We start from the raw sequence: 20,153 nt of genomic DNA on the forward strand, positions 1-20,153 counted from the left end.
TCTGAAGGCATCTTAGCCAAGGATTTCTGACTTTGAGTTTTTATTTTGAACTTGGGAGGGTATTGAGTGGTTTCTTGGACTTTTTTTTTCCTGGAAATGACTTGTATATAAGCTGCTTGGTTTAGCTTGGATGTGAAGATTCTTGAAACAACCAGTGGTATATATGTGTAGCTCTGTTCATTTTTCCTCTAGTTTCTTTGGCTGATATTTTACCAAAAATCTCAAGTAATCTACTTATTCTAAACTTATCTACCCTTCTGATGGGTTTCCCCCCCTTTTCTTTAAACTTTTCTTTGAAAAAGAAAGGTGGAAAATAAAATATATACTTGTGGGAAAACAATGTTAGAAACTAAAGAAGATACAAAGGGCAGTCTTCCACACTTTACCTTCTTACGCAGAGGTAGCTATTAAATACTTACTCAACAAAAATTCCTATGTCCTCACCCCCACCTGCAGGATCTTAGTTCCCTGATCTAAGTTCCCTTAGTTCCCTGGGATGAAACCTGGGCCTAGGCAGTGAGAGTCCTAACCACTGGCCTGCCAGGGAATTCCCATCTGTGTCCCTTTTTTTGTCTTAATAAGTGTCTTTCCTGCACAGTTTTGCTTCATTTCTGTTTAACAGCTGCCTTGTTTCAATATACCATAATTTATTTCTTGTATTTCTTCATATTTAAGCAGTTACTTTTTGCTCTACTTTCTATTTGCTATGATACACAGTATTTCACTGAAAATCTGTTTCCCTTGAGTTCTTGAGGTAATATACATCAAAAGATACAGTCTTAATGGTGGAATTATAGTTTCTGAAGTAATGCAAAAATCACTTTCTACAATAATTGCCAATTTGAGTTTCAGAAAAGGTTGTACCAGTTAATAATGTTAACAATTTTGGTGAAATATGCCATCATCATACTATGAAGGAAACAACTTGCTCTAAGAATTTATAGCAAGCATGTTAGTTACATATAATGGATAGATATTATCAGTTTATCTTCGACTTCTTATATGGTATTACTTTCAGAGAAGGCAATGGCACCCCACTCCACTACTCTTGCCTGGAGAATCCCATGGACTGAGGAGCCTGGTGGTCTGCAGTCCATAGGGTCACTAAGAGTCGGACAGGACTGAGGGACTTCACTTTCACTTTTCACTTTCACGCATTGGAGAAGGAAATGGCAACCCACTCCAGTGTTCTTGCCGGGAGAATCCCAGGGACGGGGGAGCCTGGTGGGCTTCCGTCTATGGGGTCGCACAGAGTTGGACACGACTGAAGCGACTTAGCAGTAGCAGCAGCATGGTATTACTTTAGAATAGACAAAAATGCCTTGCCACATCCCCAAGATTCTCTTACTGTTTTTTTTTCTCCCCAGGAAGATGTAGAGAAGAATAACATAGGTAGAAACAAAACAGAACAAAGCAGGGTAGTCTTTCTACATTGTTAAGAAGTTATTAAAGGTTTAAATGCCCTTACCAAGGGGGTTTTTAATCTTCATGAATTTCCTTTACCTTATGTAGTAAGTTCTGATGGTAATGAAGTTATGAGCAGATTTCTGATTATGAAGCTGTGTATAAGCTCAGCTCCTTGCATTCAAAGATTCTTGTGTCAGCAGTGGTACTTGGTGAATTCTTAAAAACTTGGCGGGGGGGCGGTGTATGTGTTGTGATACAGAATAGTCCTGTATGTGTTGTAATATAGAATAGTTCCTGACTCAGCAGGTGGTTGGAATTAATAAAATGATAAGCATCCTGTCATTTTAGCTATATTGCTGCTTTTTCCTTTCTAAATTCTGTTACTGAGAAGTTTGAACAGTACAGGAAGGAATTTGGGTTCTGGGGTCCTTAATTTTAAGTCAGCTGTTCAAATACTGAAACATATATCCTAAAATACAGCTTTAAAACCAAACTACTGTCTGATTCTGAAGCAATACATAAGTAGTAAGGTGAATAAATGGAATCTTTTAAATAAGTTGTAGACAGTGTGGGAAGAGGGATTGAGAATGTCAGATGAATGTTTCTTTCCACAAGCCCTAATTTTAGGGTAATACTTCCTTGTGGCTTCTAAAGGATGTAGTGTAAATTATCATTGAAATTGTTACAGGAGAAGCCTCATGTTATAGGACATCTTGCGAAAAATACAGTCTTTTATGAAGCGGATGGATGTATTTTCTTTTTATACTGCCCCTACCTAATTTTTCAAACTTGGCATTTTTTTATCAGTAATGGTTGAGACGACATAATTTTTTAAAAGGTCCTTGGTTGTATTTCAGGTCTTAAGATGGAGAGTTATTTAACCTCTTTTAATCCTAATAAAAAATTAGCTAATTAAAATTTTTTTTATTCTAAACAGGTGCCATGTTTCAGAACAGAGTAAGACTCCTGGTAAAAAAGAACTGAAGACACTGTACGGACACCAGATACAGGCTGATTACAAAGAAAGCATTAACCTGCCTCTGAGGTGACTAAAGGGGAATAATGGTGATTTTGCGCCGGGCTCGGCCGCCTGCTTCCGCCCCAACCAGCAATGAATCTTGACTCGCTCTCGCTGGCCTTGTCTCAAATCAGCTACCTGGTGGACAATTTAACCAAGAAAAACTACCGAGCCAGCCAGCAGGAAATACAGCATGTAAGTAAACTAGTGAGAAAACAAGCATCATTAAAGGAATGAGTATACAGTGAAGAAAATTGGAAATTTATGTGGGTATGCTGCATGAAAAATGCCTCTTATTTCTAGTGATTTCAGCTTAATATATAGACGAGATCTTACTTCATTGCTTTTTTCTAAATTTTAGGATTCACAGATTTTGATTTTTCTATAAAATTTAGGAAATCTGATCTGTTTCATTTTAGTCTGTCCCGTTTTCTTTTCTGTCTTAAAGTGAGATATACTTCACAAACTATAAAACTGATCCTTTTAAAATGTAAAATTGGCTAGTTTTTAGTATATTAATAAAGTTGTTTGGCTGTCGCCATCTAACTTGAGAATGTTCGCATCACCTGAAGAGGAAACACCTGAATCCATTAGCAGTTGCTTTCCATTTCTCCCTCCCTCCAGCCACTGGCAACCACTAACCTACTTTGTGCCTCCATGGGTTTGTCTTTCTAAACATTTCATATAAATGGAATCATACCATATGAGGCATTTTGTTTCTGCCTTCTTTCACTAGCGTAAGTTTTCAAGGTTAATTCATGTCGAAGCATGCATCTGGATATTTAGGTTTGGTTCCACTTTTTGGCTGTTGTAGATATTGTGGCTATCAACATTCATTTACAAGTTTTGGGTGGATGTTTATTTTAAATTTTGAGAGTATATACCGAAGAATGGAATTGCTTGGTTATATGGTAATTCAGGAGAACTGTGGTGGAAACTCAGTAAAAATCTTGGCCAGCTCCACAGGGAGAACTGGAGTGGATATCACAGTGGTCCTCTGGGGGGCCCAGATGGCTTGGCCTTTATATCCATCTTGTTGTTTGAGGGCTGCCTCAGAAAGACATGTGTTCTTGAGTAATACAATTGCAGCTTAGACGAACACGGAAGGAGCCAATTGCAGGGGCACCTACAACTTCACCTTGAAGTGGGAAATATGGTGGCACTGCCTGGATTTCCCCCAGCAAGGCTCTATGTGGTCAACTTAATAGTATATTATAATTGGTTTGATCGTCTTCTCTACTCCAAAGACCTCAAGGTGTGGGACTGTCCTTTAGTCTCTGTCTCCTATACCTAACCTTTAGTGTTCAAGTGCATTTGAATTGAAATGAAAGAAGGAATAAATTATTTAGTAATTAATTTTGAACGTCGATGTTAGAATGTTTGGTTTTAGCCTTGGGCTGAGGTTTTCAGTGTGTACAGATTTTCTTTATACAAGTATGGCCTCACTGGTACCTTTGCAGATAGCCCCCTCTCTTAACTTTGAGAATGGTAAGAAATTTAGAACTGGGATGGGAATAGGGTTCTAGTTCTTGACTCTGGATTTCCTTTGGTGATAGGTAAAGGCTTACTGCAGTTCTAAGCTGCCTAGTATTTATTTTTATAAATATTTAGGGGCTTCCCTCGTGGCTCACTGAATGATGCTAAAGCTGAAACTCCAGTACTTTGGCCACCTCATGCGAAGAGTTGACTCATTGGAAAAGACCCTGATGCTGGGAGGGATTGGGGGCAGGAGGAGAAGGGGACGACAGGGGATGAGATGGCTGGATGGCATCACTGACTCGATGGACGTGAGTCTGAGTGAACTCCAGGAGTTGGTGATGGACAGGGAGGCCTGGTGTGCTGTGATTCATGGGGTCACAAAGAGTTGGACACAACTGAGCGACTGAACCGACCTGAACTGAACTCGTGGCTCAGACAGTAAAGAATCTGCCTGCAGTGCAGGAGACCCTTGTTCAGTCCCTGGGTTGGGAAGATCCCCTGGAGAAGGGATCTTCTCCAGTATTCTTGCCTGGAGAATTCCATGAACTGAGGAGCCTGGTGGGCTATAGTCCATGGAGTCACAAAGAGTTGGACACAACTGAGTGACTAACACTTTTCACTTGTTGTGGCTTAAATAGGTTGACTGGAATTGTGTTCCTTTTGTTCTTTCTTCTGCTGACAAGTAGGAAGAAGGAATATTTATCAGATTTTCTTTAGATGTATGAAATCCCTAAATGTGAATGAGCTGGCTAGTATTACTATGCTATAGGTGAAAAAGCAACTTGAGAATTTAATTTGCCCCCTTAGTCAGGGTTTTATGATGTTCTTTAGAGAGTAACTCCTATAGTTGTTATTTTCTTTGAAAATATTTGTTGTCATTATTAAAGAAAACATGAGGACTTTCCTGGTGGTCCATTGGCTAAGACTCCACACTCCCAACTCAGGGGGCCCTGGTTTGATTCCTGGTCAGGGAACTAGCTCCCACATGCTACAATTAAAGATCAAAGATCCCCCAAGCTGCTGCTAAGACCCGGTGCTGCCAAATAAACAAACAAATTAGTAAATATTTAAAAAGGTACTATGTAAGTAAAATATAGAAAAATAAAATCAAGCCTGGTTTTCCTACTCAGCTTTTTAATACTTGAGTAATTTTTGGTTTGCATTAAAAGTATTTTTATTATAAAAACATTTTATACTGTTCTTTAAATGATAGTCTCAATAAATTTAAAAATTTTATTAAAATTTCAATTATTTCATCCATAAAATGTAATAATAAAATTGCAGTTTAAGATTTTATTAAAGATGATCTCAGTCACACATGAGTAGGTATAATAGAACCCCCATGAATCTGTCATCTGGTTTCATTTGAAACCAGACTGGTTTCGTAACCAGTCTTGTTTCATCTAACCCATTCTCTTCAGTTGTTTTAAAGCAGATCCCAGGCATAATTTCATTTATGTCTTACCATAAACCTAATCTCAATACCATTATCACATCTTTTTTTAAAATGCTCAGTAACTTTTTTTTTTTTAATGTTATTAGAGTATAGTTGATTTACAGTGTTGGTTAGTTTCTGGTGTACAGCAGAGTGATTCAGTTATGTGTATGTATATTATTTTTTGTATTCTTTTTCATTATTTTATATATTATTTCATTATTCAGGATACTGAATATAATTCTTTTTGTTGTAGAATAGGATGTTTATCCAGTAGGATGTGTTTATCCATTCTGTACAGTAGTTTGCACCTGCTACTCTCAAATTCCCAATCCTCCTCCAAACCCTTCCCCCTGGCAGAATAGTTCTTAAGCATCAAATATCCAGTTAACATTAGCATTTTTTCAGTTTGCCTCATTTAAAAAAAGGTAAAAACTGTTGACTTGAGTCAGGACTTCTGCCCCATAGTTTGTTGCATTTTTATTAAATCTCTTAAAATCTGTGTTTTATCCTTCTTCCCTCCCCAACCCCCCCACCCTTGCAGTTATTTTGTTAAAGAAATCAGATTGTCCGGTAGTTATCCACTGTCTGAATATTGCTGATTACATTCCCAGGGTGGTATTTTACATGTTCTTTACTTTGCTATAAATTGATAATTAAATTTGGGAGCTTAATCAGATTAAGGTTTTTTTCTCCCTTAGGACAGTTTTATGGGTGGCAGTGTATACTTTATTTAATTAGGAGTTCATAATGTCTAGTCTCTATTTTTGTGATTTTTGTCAGGCTTTGTTCATTGACTGGATTCATTGATTGTTAAGGATTGCAAAGTGGTAACATTCTAATTGTTAGCATTTTTTATTAGTTGAAATAGTTCTGTAAATGGAAACTTGCCCTTACCACCTGTAATTGTCTGGTTGCCTGAAGTATGATTTATATAGAGGAAGGGCTTGATTCTGTTTGCCAGTTTTCAAAATGACTTGTTTCCTAGCCTCCAAATAAGACCAATGAATGGTTTTTTAATATTAGAAATCTGCGTATTTTTTTAACATATTTGATGTGTTTGAAGCCATTGAAAGTATTCTTGATATTCATCCATTATCCTCTTTGGCCACTGAAAGCTTATTCTTATCAGCTTCCAAGTCCTTTGACCCTATTTTAAATTTAAAAAAAAAAAAAAAATTGCCTCCTTCCTTCCTTGAGCCTTTGTTGCTGTGTGGAATTTCTCTAGTGGTGGTGTCCTGGCTTCCCACTGTGGTGTCTTCTCTTGTTGCAGAGCACAAGCTCTAGGTGCACAGGCTTCAGTAGTTGTGGCACATGGTATCAGTTGGTCCGTGACATGTGGGATCTTCTTGGACCAGGTATTGAGCTTATGTCCCCTGCATTGGTAGGCAGATTCTTAAACCACTGGATGACCAAAGAAGTCACTGAAGTTTTTTGTTTTTTTTTTAATATGAGAGGCTAGAATAGGGAAAAAGTAGTCTTAGTTCCACCATCTTTTACTTAGGAGTTTGACAATTATGTCTTTTGTGTTAAAAGTAATCTTTTATGTCTCCCGCAAAAATTTTTCATGTTCTTTTTAATATGTTAAACTGTTTGAATAGGTGCACTGTTTTTTATAAAGTAATCCAAAGCATTCATACAGATAATATACTAAAAACCCAGAACGAATCTTTTGGCTCATGGAGTCTGTTAATGTGCTATTTAATAGACAGATGATTACTCTACATATACATTGTGCTAAGCTCTTTTCAATCACCTCAGATATGCAGATGACACGCCCTTATGGCAGAAAGTGAAGAGGAACTCAAAAGCCTCTTGATGAAAGTGAAAGAGGAGAGTGAAAAAGTTGGGTTAAAGCTCAACATTCAGAAAACGAAGACCATGGCATCCGGTCCCATCACTTCATGGGAAATAGATGGGGAAACAGTGGAAACAGTGTCCACTGCAGATGGTGATTGCAGCCATGAAATTAAAAGACGCTTACTCCTTGGCTTCCCTGGTGGCTCAGATGGTAAAGCGTCTGCCTGCAATGTGGGAGACCCAGGTTCGATCGCTGGGTTGGGAGGATCCCCTGGAGAAGGAAATGGCAACCCACTCCAGTACTCTTGCCTGGAGAATCCCATGGACAGAAGAGCCTGGTAGGTTATGGTCCATGGGGTCGCAAAGAGTTAGACATGACTTCACTTTCACTTTTCACTACTCCTTGGAAGGAAAGTTATGACCAACCTAGATAGCATACTGAAAAGCAGAGACATTACTTTGCCAACAAAGGTCTGTCTAGTCAAGGCTATGGTTTTTCCAGTAGTCGTGTATGGATGTGAGAGTTGGACTGTGAAGAAAGCTGAGTGCCAAAGAATTGATGCTTTTGAACTGTGGTGTTGGAGAAGACTCTTGAGAGTCCCTTGGACTGCAAGGAGATCCAACCAGTCCATTCTAAAGGAGATTAGTCCTGGGTGTTCTTTGGAAGGAATGATGCTAAAGCTGAAACTCCAGTACTTTGGCCACCTCATGCGAAGAGTTGACTCATTGGAAAAGACTCTGATGCTGGGAGGGATTAGGGGGAGGGAGAAGGGGACAACAGAGGATGAAATGGCTGGATGGCATCACCGACTCGATGGACGTGAGTCTGAGTGAACTCTGGGAGTTTGTGATGGACAGGGAGGCCTGGTGTGCTATGATTCATTGGGTCGCAAAGAGTCGGACACAACTGAGCGACTGAACTGAACTGAAGCTCTTTTCTTGACTAGATATGACATGAACACAGATATATAAATTCCCAGTTCTCACTTATAGTCTAGTGAGATGTAGAAAATAGAAAATTATCTGGTGATGGTAAGTACCATGGAGAGAAGTAAAGCAGGGTGAGGGGTGATGATGGCAGGTCATATTGCTGTTTTAGGGAGGGTAATTAGGAAACCTCTCACTGATGAAGTGACTTTAGAGCAGAAACCTAAAGGAGGTGAGAAGACAAACCAATTTGTAGATATCTGGAGTTTTTTAGTTATAGGGAATAGCATTGGTAAATTTGAGCAACAGCCAGAAGCTCAGGGCCAGTACTAATAATTAGATCAGTTCCTTTAGGGCTTTTCCATGTGGGCTATTATTATAAAAATTGCAGTTGTGTTAGATTTTAGGTTATACTCTTTAGGGTAAAAACAACAATGGACAGAAAAAATGAGGCTCCCACGAGTGCAGTTTGTTATAAACTTGTTGCCTTACAACTTCAGTGTGTTATTTGTGCTGTTTGATGCTTTTGATATAGAGGGGAATCAGAGAACACAATTAGGTGGGGCTAATTCCTGGTAGTTTTTGTTTTTCTTTCCTTCTTGCTAGTGCCTGTAGGGAGCATTTTAAAAATATTTAATCACAAAATATTGGCACCTCCATCTCAATTCCTAGAACTCTTATTCCAGAATGAACAGTTATGTAATTTGGGATGTTGTCCTAGAGGTGAATTTAAAAAAAAAATCACTCAGTTTTGACTACAAACTCATATTTTTGGTCTTTTTAGATTGTGAATCGGCACGGTCCTGAGGCAGACAGGCATTTATTACGCTGCCTATTTTCGCATGTGGATTTCAGTGGCGATGGTAAAAGTAGTGGCAAAGATTTTCATCAGGTATTTGGGGCTTACACAGTATATATTCACTTAGATCTGATTGTTCCCTGAGTTGCATTTTGGGCCTAGTTGCATAGCAGATCTCACATACAAATAGGATCCAGAAATAATCTTAGCTGAATGGCTTAAAGATAGAGGGACTTCTCCTTTTCTTGTCCTTCTCTTGTCTTGCCTGGCTGCAGACCATTATAGCTACACAATTCAGGCTTAGAGAACTGGGAATGAGACCTGCCTGAAGGAAGCGGGACTGTAGGGCAGTCCTGCTTGACAAGTAAGTCAGGCAGAAAGATCTCTTGTCCTAGATTGAGTTCTATGGCTTGATTCTCAATTTGGGAGCAGTTTGTCATGATATTACATGATATTATGGTGACCTTGTCAATGGACTCTGTCCTACAGAGGTTTTGGTAACACTTCTTGTTAATAGACTTTGGTAGTTTCAGTGGGATTTTTAAAGAGCTGATTTTGATAATGTAGGAACAGTATACAGTATCAGGTTACCCTTTAATGTTCTGAGCAACGCTGTTTCTGTTTATGCAAGATAATGACTGAGTGCTAATGAAATTTTATTTTTTATTTTTAAAGACTCAGTTTCTGATTCAGGAGTGTGCGTCACTGATTACGAAGCCAAATTTTATCTCGACGCTGTCCTATGCCATTGATAATCCATTGCACTATCAGAAGGTTGGTATTCCTTTTAGTAGCCCTAAGATGTGATATCTTATTAGATGTTGTAAAAAAGCCTTAATCCTTGATCTCATATCATATTTTAATTAAAAAACTTCAAATACTTACTTTGGAGGGTTTTATAGCTTTCTAAAAAAGTCAAGGTAGTTTGATAATAATTAGAATCTTAATAAAACCAGGTCATATCAAGGCTTAAGCTTGTCAGAACACAGTTCCACAACTGTTGCTAGCCTCAGTACAGATTTGTCACTCCTGTGCAGCACCATAATTGGGTGAACAGATGCTTTTATAGATCTGAAAATTGTATGTTCCTATTTTAAAATAAAGTTTGGTTTGTTTCAGAGTTTAAAGCCTGCACCCCACTTATTTGCCCAGCTGAGTAAAGTTCTCAAGTTAAGCAAAGTACAAGAGGTAAGTGATTTAAGAAAAGAGATAGACAGAATTAGAAATAAAGCAACTATTTGTACTCTTTGGTCAATCTGACCCTTCTTCTTTCAGGTAATTTTTGGCCTTGCCCTCTTGAATTCTTCCAGCACAGATCTCAGAGGTTTTGGTAAGTTCTTCTTTCCTGTAGTGAGGTTAGAGTCTTTAAAATCTGTGGATTTCTGAATCTTGAACTTAGTTTAGAGAGTATGATTATTTTTGTTTGATCTCCTTTATGTGTGTGTGTATATAGTAAAAACACATTAAAATCTGCCTTCATAACCATTTTCAAATGTATAATTCATTAGTGTTAACTGTTCACATTGTTATGTAATGGATGTCTGAAACTTCTTTGTTCTAAAAAACTGAAGCTCTGTACCTGTCCAAAAATTCTCTACCCCCTCACCAAGCCCTTGGCAATTGGTCTTTTATTTTATGTCTGCCAGCTAGAGCTGTGAAAATACAGAGGGTGAAGGGTGAGTTGGTGAATGAGAACGATGGTCATCTATCTACATTTTGATGGTATGTGACTTCTGACCTGTTGTGGTACAAAAATAACTTGTTTTGTTTGTTTGTTTACCCTTCTAGCTGCCCAGTTTATCAAACAGAAGCTTCCAGATCTTCTGCGTTCTTACATTGACGCAGACGTCAGTGGAAATCAGGAAGGTGGCTTCCAAGATATAGCAATAGAGGTCCTACACCTCCTCCTGTCCCATCTCCTCTTTGGGCAGAAGGGAGCCTTTGGAGTTGGACAGGAACAGATAGACGCTTTTCTTAAGACGCTGCGCAGAGGTAAAAAGACTGTCTGTAGCCTATAAAAGATGAGACAAAAGATGGTTTTTTTGGATGAATATACATGGCAAAGGGATTTCAGAATACAAATGAAGACAGCGATTTACCTTTCTGTTAAGTTGATAATCTTTGAGAAGGAAAAGAGTATTTTAGTGACAAAGCCTCGTTATAGAAACAGTATAATGCGAAGAGCACTTCACTGACAATCTTGTTATCTAAGTGCCATCTCAGTTTGGACTTGGTGTATTTCCATGTGGTCAGATTTTTCCCTTTTATGGGATACAGAGACTATGGTATTGTGGCATGTTCTTTTTGGTTGAAATAAGTTGATCACTTTTGATATACCGACTTTACCTCTTTGGCTGTTGGCATTGTTGTGCTAAGATAACTCCTGGTTCTGTTATTGCCATCTTCCTTTCAGAGATCTTTAAAACAAATCTTATAGTGGACTAGCCACTATCCATTTTCACTGTTATTATTGTTTTCTTAATGTTTATATAATTATATTAAAATTTATATAATTTTAAACTGCATTAACTTTCTCAGTAATAGGAAGTTTTCCACTTGTCAGTGAAATGAAAAGACATGGATGTACCAGTTGTTTCTGATGCCTTCCTTGCATGGGAATTGATAGCGCTGTGTGACATTTTAGAGTGATATATAGGGTGTGAACTATATAGTGATATATAGGAACAACAGACTGGTTCCAAATAGGAAAAGGAGTACGTCAAGGCTGTATATTGTCACCCTGCTTATTTAACTTATATGCAGAGTACATCATGAGAAACGCTGGGCTGGAAGAAGCACAAGCTGGAATCAAGATTGCTGGGAGAAATATCAATAACCTCAGATATGCAGACGACACCACCCTTATGGCAGAAAGTGGAGAGGAACTGAGGAGCCTCTTGATGAAAGTGAAAGAGGAGAGTGAAAAAGTTGGCTTAAAGCTCAACATTCAGAAAATGAAGATCATGGCATCTGGTCCCATCACTTCATGGCAAATAGATGGGGAAACAGTGGCTGACTTTATTTTTCTGGGCTCCAAAATCACTGCAGATGGTGATTGCAGCCATGAAATTAAAAGATGTTTACTCCTTGAAAGGGAACTTACGACCAACCTAGACAGCATATTGAAAAGCAGAGACATTACTTTGCCAACAAAGGTCTGTCTAGTCAAGGCTATGGTTTTTCCAGTGGTCATGTATGGGTATGAGAGTTGGACTATAAAGAAAGCTGAGCACCGAAGAATTAGAGTCCCTTGGACTGCAAGGAGATCCAACCAGTCCATCCTAAAGGAGATCAGTCCTGGGTGTTCATTGGAAGGACTGTCTTGAAGCTGAAACTCCAATACTTTGGCCACCTGATGTGAAGAGCTGACTCATTTGAAAAGACCCTGATGCTGGGAAAGATTGAGGGCAGGAGAGGAGGATGACAGAGGATGAGATGGTTGGGTGGCATCACCGACTCAATGGACATAGGTTTGGGTGGACTCCAGGAGTTGGTGATGGACAGGGAGGCCTGGTGTGCTGTGGTTCATGGGGTCGCAAAGAGTCGGACACGACTGAACTGAACTGAACTGATAGGGTGTGACTTAGTCAATGTCAATGGATAATGGGATCTAAAAGAATTAAAAATATACTCATGACCATTATATATGACAAAGGAACATTCAAATTTTAGAATTGGTGTTGAAGTCATAGTTTGGACTGGGCTAGCTGAATAAACTGAATAAACTTTGCTTTGAGTATGAACTTGTCAAAGACTCAGGTTTGAGGGACTTTTAGAGAGTTAAAGAGGACAGTTCGTTTTTAATCAATATAGCAGTTATAAGTATCTTCTTCCTTTTCTCAGATTTTCCCCAGGAACGCTGTCCTGTGGTGCTTGCACCACTTTTATACCCTGAAAAACGGGACATTCTAATGGACAGAATCCTGCCTGATTCCGGAGGGGTAGCTAAAACCATGATGGAGAGCTCTTTGGCTGATTTTATGCAAGAAGTGGGCTATGGCTTTTGTGCAAGGTTGGTAGGAAGGCATTTTAAACCTCTGATTACTCTTAGGACAAGTACAGTGTCATTTTTTACAGCAAGTTCCTGATGATTCCTTGATGTGTTATCTTTGCCTCTCAAGAATTTTGCTTCTAAATTCAATCTTCCACATATTAGTTTTGCTGCCACCTATTAGTGTTTTGGTGGCTAAATTTCTACTTATCCATCCCCCCTAATTGCTCACATTTACAGACAGGGGTTCCTAGCCTAGTTGGCATGTTATGCGTTTTTAGCTTTTGAGAGAGAAAGGGCATTGCAGCAAGTGTTAATGGGATCGTGTCCCATCCAGCATGCCTGATTTGCTTCTGCCTCCTCCCACCCTCAGTTTCCTCACTGTGCCTTGATTTTTACAGTCTTCCTTTTCTAGCCTTTCATACCCTGCCTTTCAAATATTTTCCCCACTTGCCAGGGGCATCAGAGGAAATTGCTTACCCTAATGGTAGCACTTAAGACTATTAAACAGTGGATTATTAATGTTTCTTCTGAGAATATATTATTAAGGGCATTTATGTGCTTTAGTTTGACTTTAAGTGTAACATTTAATATTTTTAAAACTCAAATCACATTTCCACTTAGTTTGAAAGTGTATTTCTTATGTGTATATATGTGTCTGGCATAAAACTTCTGTTGATGCAAAGTGAAAAAAAGTACATTTTCAAGGCTTTGTACATATCAGAATAACCCTTGATTGGTATAAATCAAGTTATTCTTTAAAATACTGATATTCAAAGATTGAGGAGGATAATTTTGTTTCTTTTTGAAAAATACTACTCTTAATTCATATTTCCTTCTTTAATCAGTATTTTAAACTTTTTTCTTAACTGGACATTTTTTCCATTACTTGCTATGTGAAAGTAAGAAGAAATGAAGTGTATTACTCTATGTTAGTAAAACTAGTGATTTCACTCAAAGACTCATATGAGTGTTTCTTAACCTTGGTGTTGAGGGTGCTATTTTTCTGAAGTTAAATTTTTGTTTCAGTATTGAAGAATGTCGCAATATAATCATGCAGTTTGGTGTTCGGGAGGTCACAGCTGCCCAGGTTGCAAGGGTTTTAGGAATGATGGCTCGAACTCATTCAGGATTAACAGACGGAATTCCATTACAGGTAAGTGTGGCAATCAACTATTTTACAAAGTGAATTAATGTCCTACCCTTTTTATTTTATTAAGTCAGTATGATTGTTCTATCAACCCGAGCTGAACACATGCAGTAGTTGGCTTTGTTTAATTCATTTTTTACTCCTACAGAGTATCTCTGCTCCTGGCAGTGGAATCTGGAGTGATGGGAAAGATAAAAGTGATGGAGCACAGGCACACACATGGAATGTAGAAGTCTTGATCGATGTTCTCAAAGAACTGGTGAGTACATGTAATGTCGTATATTTATGATATTAGTAAGGTATAGCCCAGAGAATGAAAATTTTAATAAGTGCCTAGCTGAATGAGGGCTGCACTGTTTTGTAATTTCTGACTTCATTGGCTTAAATGTAATGAAACATCAGAAGTAATTATGTACTGGAAATAGCACATAGTCAAACTCTGGCTTTGTTCATAATGAATTGTTGCTATGCAGTTCTGAATCACACTGATGAGATGATTGGCTGGCAGTTAGTGTGTGGTTTTTGGGGAAGGGTGAATTTGTTACAAAATAATGATTATATGAAGAATTATTGAGGAGAAAGAAAGTCTGAATGTTTTCTGGAAGGTGTACAAAAACCCTGCCAACTTTGTTTATGGTGGATAGGAATAATAAAAATCAGTACATCTCTTACTAGTTCCACTTCTGGAATATCCATAAGCTAAATAATTGGCTCCCAAATAAAAAGTACCTCTCGTAAAATAAAAAGTACCTCTCCTAAAATGTTGAAATGTTAAATACAAGGGTAAAACTTCTAGTTATTAAAAGGGAGTGTGGAGTCAAGATCAAGGTGTAATATTCCAGGCTTGTTCATAAAATGTCAGGGAACTACATATAAGGCTAACGACTACATACACACATATAACATTCTTGGTAAGGTGTCAGGTCATTTGTCTATCCTATATTTCAGTTTTAGTTTTCCACATATGTAACTTAGAGGCAGAACTGAATAACAGGGAATCATACCATTCTCTTTATGACCTTAACATCAAAGAGTTTTCCTTTTATTTTAATAGTAGATGGATTTATGGTGTTCAAACCTATTAAAAAATAACATGATCATGGCGGAAAATTTGGAAAGTGAAATGAAATAAAAGCAAAATAAAATCACAGTTTTATCACTTATGGATAACCAGTTATTAATTTGTTCTTAACCTGTGGTTGTCTATAAAATGAAAACATGCTTTTCTCTCTGTTTCATCTCAGTAGTTTATTGCCTTATTGATGATACTCTTTTTTTTTTTTTTATTGTAGACAAGGACAGTGTTCCATGTTATCTGAACCTATGTTGTTTTGATTTCAGAGTGCAAAGGCTATAAATTAAATACCTTCAGTGTGGATTTGAATAGTTGAATTAGTAATATTTTCCTCTTCCTTTTTCTTCTCATATATTTGAGTTTCTGTATATTTTTTTGTAGACAGGGAGCAGAGGACAATTTCAGACATACATTGGGTTAATAATTTGTTTGGTTTTTTTTTTTACTACCCAGGATGGAAGGAGGAAACCATAGGGGCATACCTGTGGACTTTCCAAACTTAACCTCTTTCTAGGAATGCTATTTAATAGTATATTTATGATTCTGTTCTGTCACATTCAGTCCTTGAAACAAACTGTAGAAAAAAATCTCACCTCTGAATGCTATTGTTGCCTTAGAGTGAATACCCCAACTGAGGTTTACTCTTTGTACTGTATACAAAGCAAGTCTTCAGAGAAGTCACCTTAAAGCAAAACTAAATTGGATATGATGTTTTGGTTGGAGATTTAATTTTGAAGTATGCACATCCTTTTTTTTTTCCCTTTCAAGCACAAAATATTCTTTTTTTTTCCATTTTGGCCACATGATGTGGCATGCAGGATCTTAGTCTCCCATCCAGGGATCCAACTTGTGCCCCTGACATTGGGAGCTCAAAGTCTTAACCACTGGGACACCCACTTGGGACACCAGAGAAGTCCCAAGCACAAAATATTCTTATTGCTTGGTGCAGACTGTTTGGTAAATGATCTTCTAAAGTTGTTTCCTGTGCTTTGTGTTTCTTTAAGGAATCTCATACTGCTTTTATGAATACCTTTTCATAAAACATTTTTGAATAGAATATTTTTAGTCTTTTTGTCATAAAGAATTTAGATCACTTTTCCTGATACATACATTGAGATACTTTTAGGGGAGATCTTTAAGATTGACATTTGGGATAATTGGTTTATCTTTGCCACTTTGTTCCAAAGTAATGAAGTCTTCTGTAAAGAAGAGGCATTATCGGGATGGGCGTGTTCATTGCACTAAAGTAGAGGAAGAGAAATTTCCCCATTATGTCCTCATATATATTCAGAAGTATATCATGAGCTGAAAGGTTGGAGTTGCTTGCTGAAAGATTGGAGTTACTTACTAGTAGAGCTGGTTTATTTTGAATATTAAGAATTTGCTTTTCTGAGACTCCCCTGGTGGTCCACTGGTTAAGAATCTGCCTTGCAGTGCTGGAGATACAGATTCGATCCCTGGTCACTAAACTAAGATCCCATATGCTGCGGGGCAGCTAAGCCCATGTGGTACAATGAAGACCCAGCACAGCCAAAATAAAAATAAAAATTTTTTAAAAAAGGAATATACCTCTTCTAAGACTTTTTGGTAATGCCGGAAAGATTTAGATGATTTTGTGTCTATAATTAGACTATTACCATCTTGATTAAACTAAAGATTTAATGTGACTCTTTGGATAAAGCAATCAAAATATGTGCACTTTTGTTCATTAAACTTTGAAGTGCTTTTCTTTTTTAGAACCCAAGTTTGAATTTCAAGGAAGTAACTTATGAACTGGACCATCCTGGGTTTCAAATTCGTGATAGTAAAGGACTTCATAATGTAGTCTATGGCATTCAAAGGGGTCTGGGTATGGAAGTGTTCCCTGTAGATCTCATATACAGACCTTGGAAACACGCAGAAGGCCAGGTAAGTGAATAGTGTTTAGCTATAGAAGAGACACAAAATAACAACTAACATAGTGACATCTATCCTTTGATTAAAATATTGTTTTAAAATAGAATTTGTTTTGCATTGCTCAGAAAAGCAGGGACTCCCGTGAATTTTGAAGAAACATTATTATAGTTTAATACCAGACTCAGCTGAAGTGTAGCAATCCATCTGTTTTCCCAGTATTTTAAGGATGTTTGTCTCTAGGGTCATCATGTACCTTATTTTGTCTGAATTACCTGTGGTTTTGAAAGATCAAATAATTAAGATTTTAAAGGGAAATTTCTGATAACCTTAAGGTTGAAATTGCTTTGTTAAAATGTTTCAGTTTTTTAACATCCACAGTCATTTATGGTAGTAAGGACTTTTTTCTCTTTTTCCAGCTCTCCTTCATTCAGCATTCCCTTATAAATCCAGAGATCTTCTGTTTTGCCGACTATCCCTGTCATACTGTTGCCACTGATATTCTGAAAGCACCACCAGAGGATGACAATCGAGAAATTGCCACATGGTAAACACTCTTCATCTAGCTTTTCTTGAAAGGATCACTTCTACTTTTTTGAAATATAAGATTAATAGTTAGCCAACTACATAGTTAAAGGTTTAAATGAAATAGTATTTTTAGCAAGCCTGCTTACCCTAAATTTTATATAGTAGGGTGTTCTTGGGTGAAAATCTCTATTTAGTCCCCTTATCACTAGACACATCTTTCTTCTTGTAATATCTGCCATTGTATATTTTCTGAAACTATCAGATACGTTAGAAGGAGATTTGCACTTCTCTATTAGGGATAAATCCCTTTCTTTTCTCTGTAGATTTTGCTTGCTTGCTTTTGTAAGTGGCTCAAAGTGGCCAACTCATGAAATCTCAAATTTTAAGTTAATTATCTATTTTCTCTGAGTTTCAATTCCAAATTTCTGAGGGAAAATCTGACTGGCTGAGTTGGTTTCTCCTGAAACTTAAGTCATTCCTCTCTGAGGGATGGATGTGCATTACTATTAAAATACACTCATGGCTATAGGGAGTGGCCATGGGCTGCTTTGGTCCTCAAAGACATCTACTTTATAATGTTTTTTCCATTTTTTTCAACCATACTCTACTGGGACACTTTTTCAACATGAACAGTTAGTGTTTGGGGGGAGGGGGAGGGAGGAGGACGTGTTGTGGCTGTTCGTTTTAGGTCAGTATAAAGCCCTATTGGGCTTCCCAGGTGGCACCAGTAGTAAAGAACCCTCCGGAGAATACAGGAGACTTAAGAGATGTGGGTTCAATCCCTGGGTTGGGAAGATCCCCTGGAGTAGGAAATGGCAATCCACTCCAGTATTCTTGCCTGGAGAATCCCCATGGACAGAGGACCCTGGCAGGCTACAGTCCATAGGGTCACACAGAGTCAGACACGACTGAAGCTACTTAGCATGCACGCACGCACAAAGCCCTATTGACATCATCTTACAAGACAAAGGATGGTAAATTTTCCCTGTAAAGGGTTTAATATGTGGCTTTGCAGGCCAGATGGTCTCTGTGCAACTACTTAACTCTTAAATTGTAGCACAGTATAAATGTGAGTGTGACTCTATTCCAGCAAAACAGTATTTACAAAAATTAGGCAGTGTGAGATTGGGCCTGTGAATGTTGTTTGCTGATCCCTGTTCTGAAGCAGTGGTCTGTTCTAAAGTGTATCGATTCCCCAGATGTCCAGGTGGTAGCCAGTGTTGGATCTGCTGGGTTGGTTGATTTTTTTTTTTTTTTTTCCCCTTCCTGTTAAGATTAATGTGTATGGTAGTGTTTCTTCATTTTAACAGATAAAAACCTCTTTCCAATTTATAAAACTGAAATGTCATTATATATTTAATAACTCCTTGATACAGCTGTATATTCAGGTTTCCCTAATTGTCTCAAAAATGGTTTATAACACTTTGTATGATTGGGAGTCCACACAAGGTCTAAGTACATAGTTTCTTTCATTCTATGAGTCTTCCTCCTTTTTTTTTTTTTTTAATATAATTCTTGACCATTGATTTAATGGAAAAATAGCATCCTGTAGTCTTCCCTATGAATAGGGTATCTATTTCCTCATGGTGTTTAATTTGATCTCTATCCCATAGTTTTTATGGACTAGGATTAGTAAGATTTGAGGCTTGGCTGAAGCCAACCACGTTTAGCTTCCAATTCATAGGAGGTATTGATTACTTCTGAACTTGTATAGACATCAGAGGGGGCACGTAAGTTAAAACTGTGTTACCAAAGTAAGTGTTCTGGCTGGGCTTTCTTTTTAAATTGAAATACAGTTGATTTGCAGTGTTGTGTGAGTCAGGTTGTATTTTTATGTAGAATGTTTGTTGTGTTTATGTTTTATTGAATTTTTGACTGTTTGTAAACTCTGATATTTTTACTTTTCACTCTAATCACAAAAAGTTTTTCATGGTGAGGAGGTCCGTGGTTATGCAAATGGTCAGTCACGTCTACTCCTTCATCACTTATTTTGTTAATTTGGACGGCTTTTAAAGTTAGTTTGAAAGCATGCCAGCATTATATATTTGAGATGAATCAGCACCAATTTAAATATTTTTCAAATACTAAAGATGACAGCAACTTGGTTTTGTCTTGATAGCTGGTATCATTTATTTGGAAAATGGATTTTGTGTCCTTAGATTTTCACTGACAGATTATCTTATTTCCATTCTTGTTAGGAAGAGCTTGGATTTGATTGAATCTCTGCTAAGGCTCGCAGAGGTAGGGCAATATGAGCAAGTCAAACAGCTCTTCAGCTTCCCTATCAAACACTGTCCAGACATGCTGGTATTGGCCTTATTACAAATCAACACCTCCTGGCACACCTTGCGCCACGAACTCATCTCCACTCTGATGCCAATTTTCCTTGGAAACCACCCTAACTCAGCTATAATTTTGCACTATGCATGGCATGGACAGGTAAGATACGACCATTTCTTTGTCTTAATAATCAACATTAAAACTTTTTTGTTGATTTGTGTTTTGGGTGTACAGCAAAGTGAGTGTTATACGTACACATATTCATTCTTTCAGATTCTGTTCCATACATGCCATTTCAGAGTGTTGAGTAGAGCTTCCTTTGCTGTACAGTAGGTTCTTATTTAGTTATCTCTCTTTTGTACATAGTAGTG

The 20,153-nt window shown here is 37.7% G+C and overlaps 1 protein-coding gene across 9 annotated transcripts in view; it reads left to right on the plus strand.

Annotated features, from left to right (window-relative positions):
* CNOT1 (CCR4-NOT transcription complex subunit 1) overlaps window positions 1–20,153 on the plus strand; it is an 82,873-nt gene that overhangs the window by 22,929 nt on the left and 39,791 nt on the right. For all 9 annotated transcript variants that reach the window (XM_070388325.1, XM_070388328.1, XM_070388332.1 and 6 more), the window contains exons 2-13: window positions 2,345–2,620; window positions 8,851–8,958; window positions 9,541–9,639; window positions 9,985–10,053; window positions 10,141–10,195; window positions 10,654–10,857; window positions 12,709–12,877; window positions 13,886–14,012; window positions 14,155–14,265; window positions 16,819–16,989; window positions 17,394–17,521; window positions 19,701–19,941. In XM_070388325.1, the coding sequence (XP_070244426.1) occupies window positions 2,519–2,620; window positions 8,851–8,958; window positions 9,541–9,639; window positions 9,985–10,053; window positions 10,141–10,195; window positions 10,654–10,857; window positions 12,709–12,877; window positions 13,886–14,012; window positions 14,155–14,265; window positions 16,819–16,989; window positions 17,394–17,521; window positions 19,701–19,941 (1,584 nt within the window). In that variant the 5' untranslated portion in view covers window positions 2,345–2,518. The remainder of the gene's footprint in view (window positions 1–2,344; window positions 2,621–8,850; window positions 8,959–9,540; window positions 9,640–9,984; window positions 10,054–10,140; window positions 10,196–10,653; window positions 10,858–12,708; window positions 12,878–13,885; window positions 14,013–14,154; window positions 14,266–16,818; window positions 16,990–17,393; window positions 17,522–19,700; window positions 19,942–20,153) is intronic.

The sequence above is a fragment of the Bos mutus genome, chromosome 18 (genome assembly GCF_027580195.1).
Source record: "Bos mutus isolate GX-2022 chromosome 18, NWIPB_WYAK_1.1, whole genome shotgun sequence".
Taxonomy (NCBI): Eukaryota; Metazoa; Chordata; class Mammalia; order Artiodactyla; family Bovidae; genus Bos; species Bos mutus.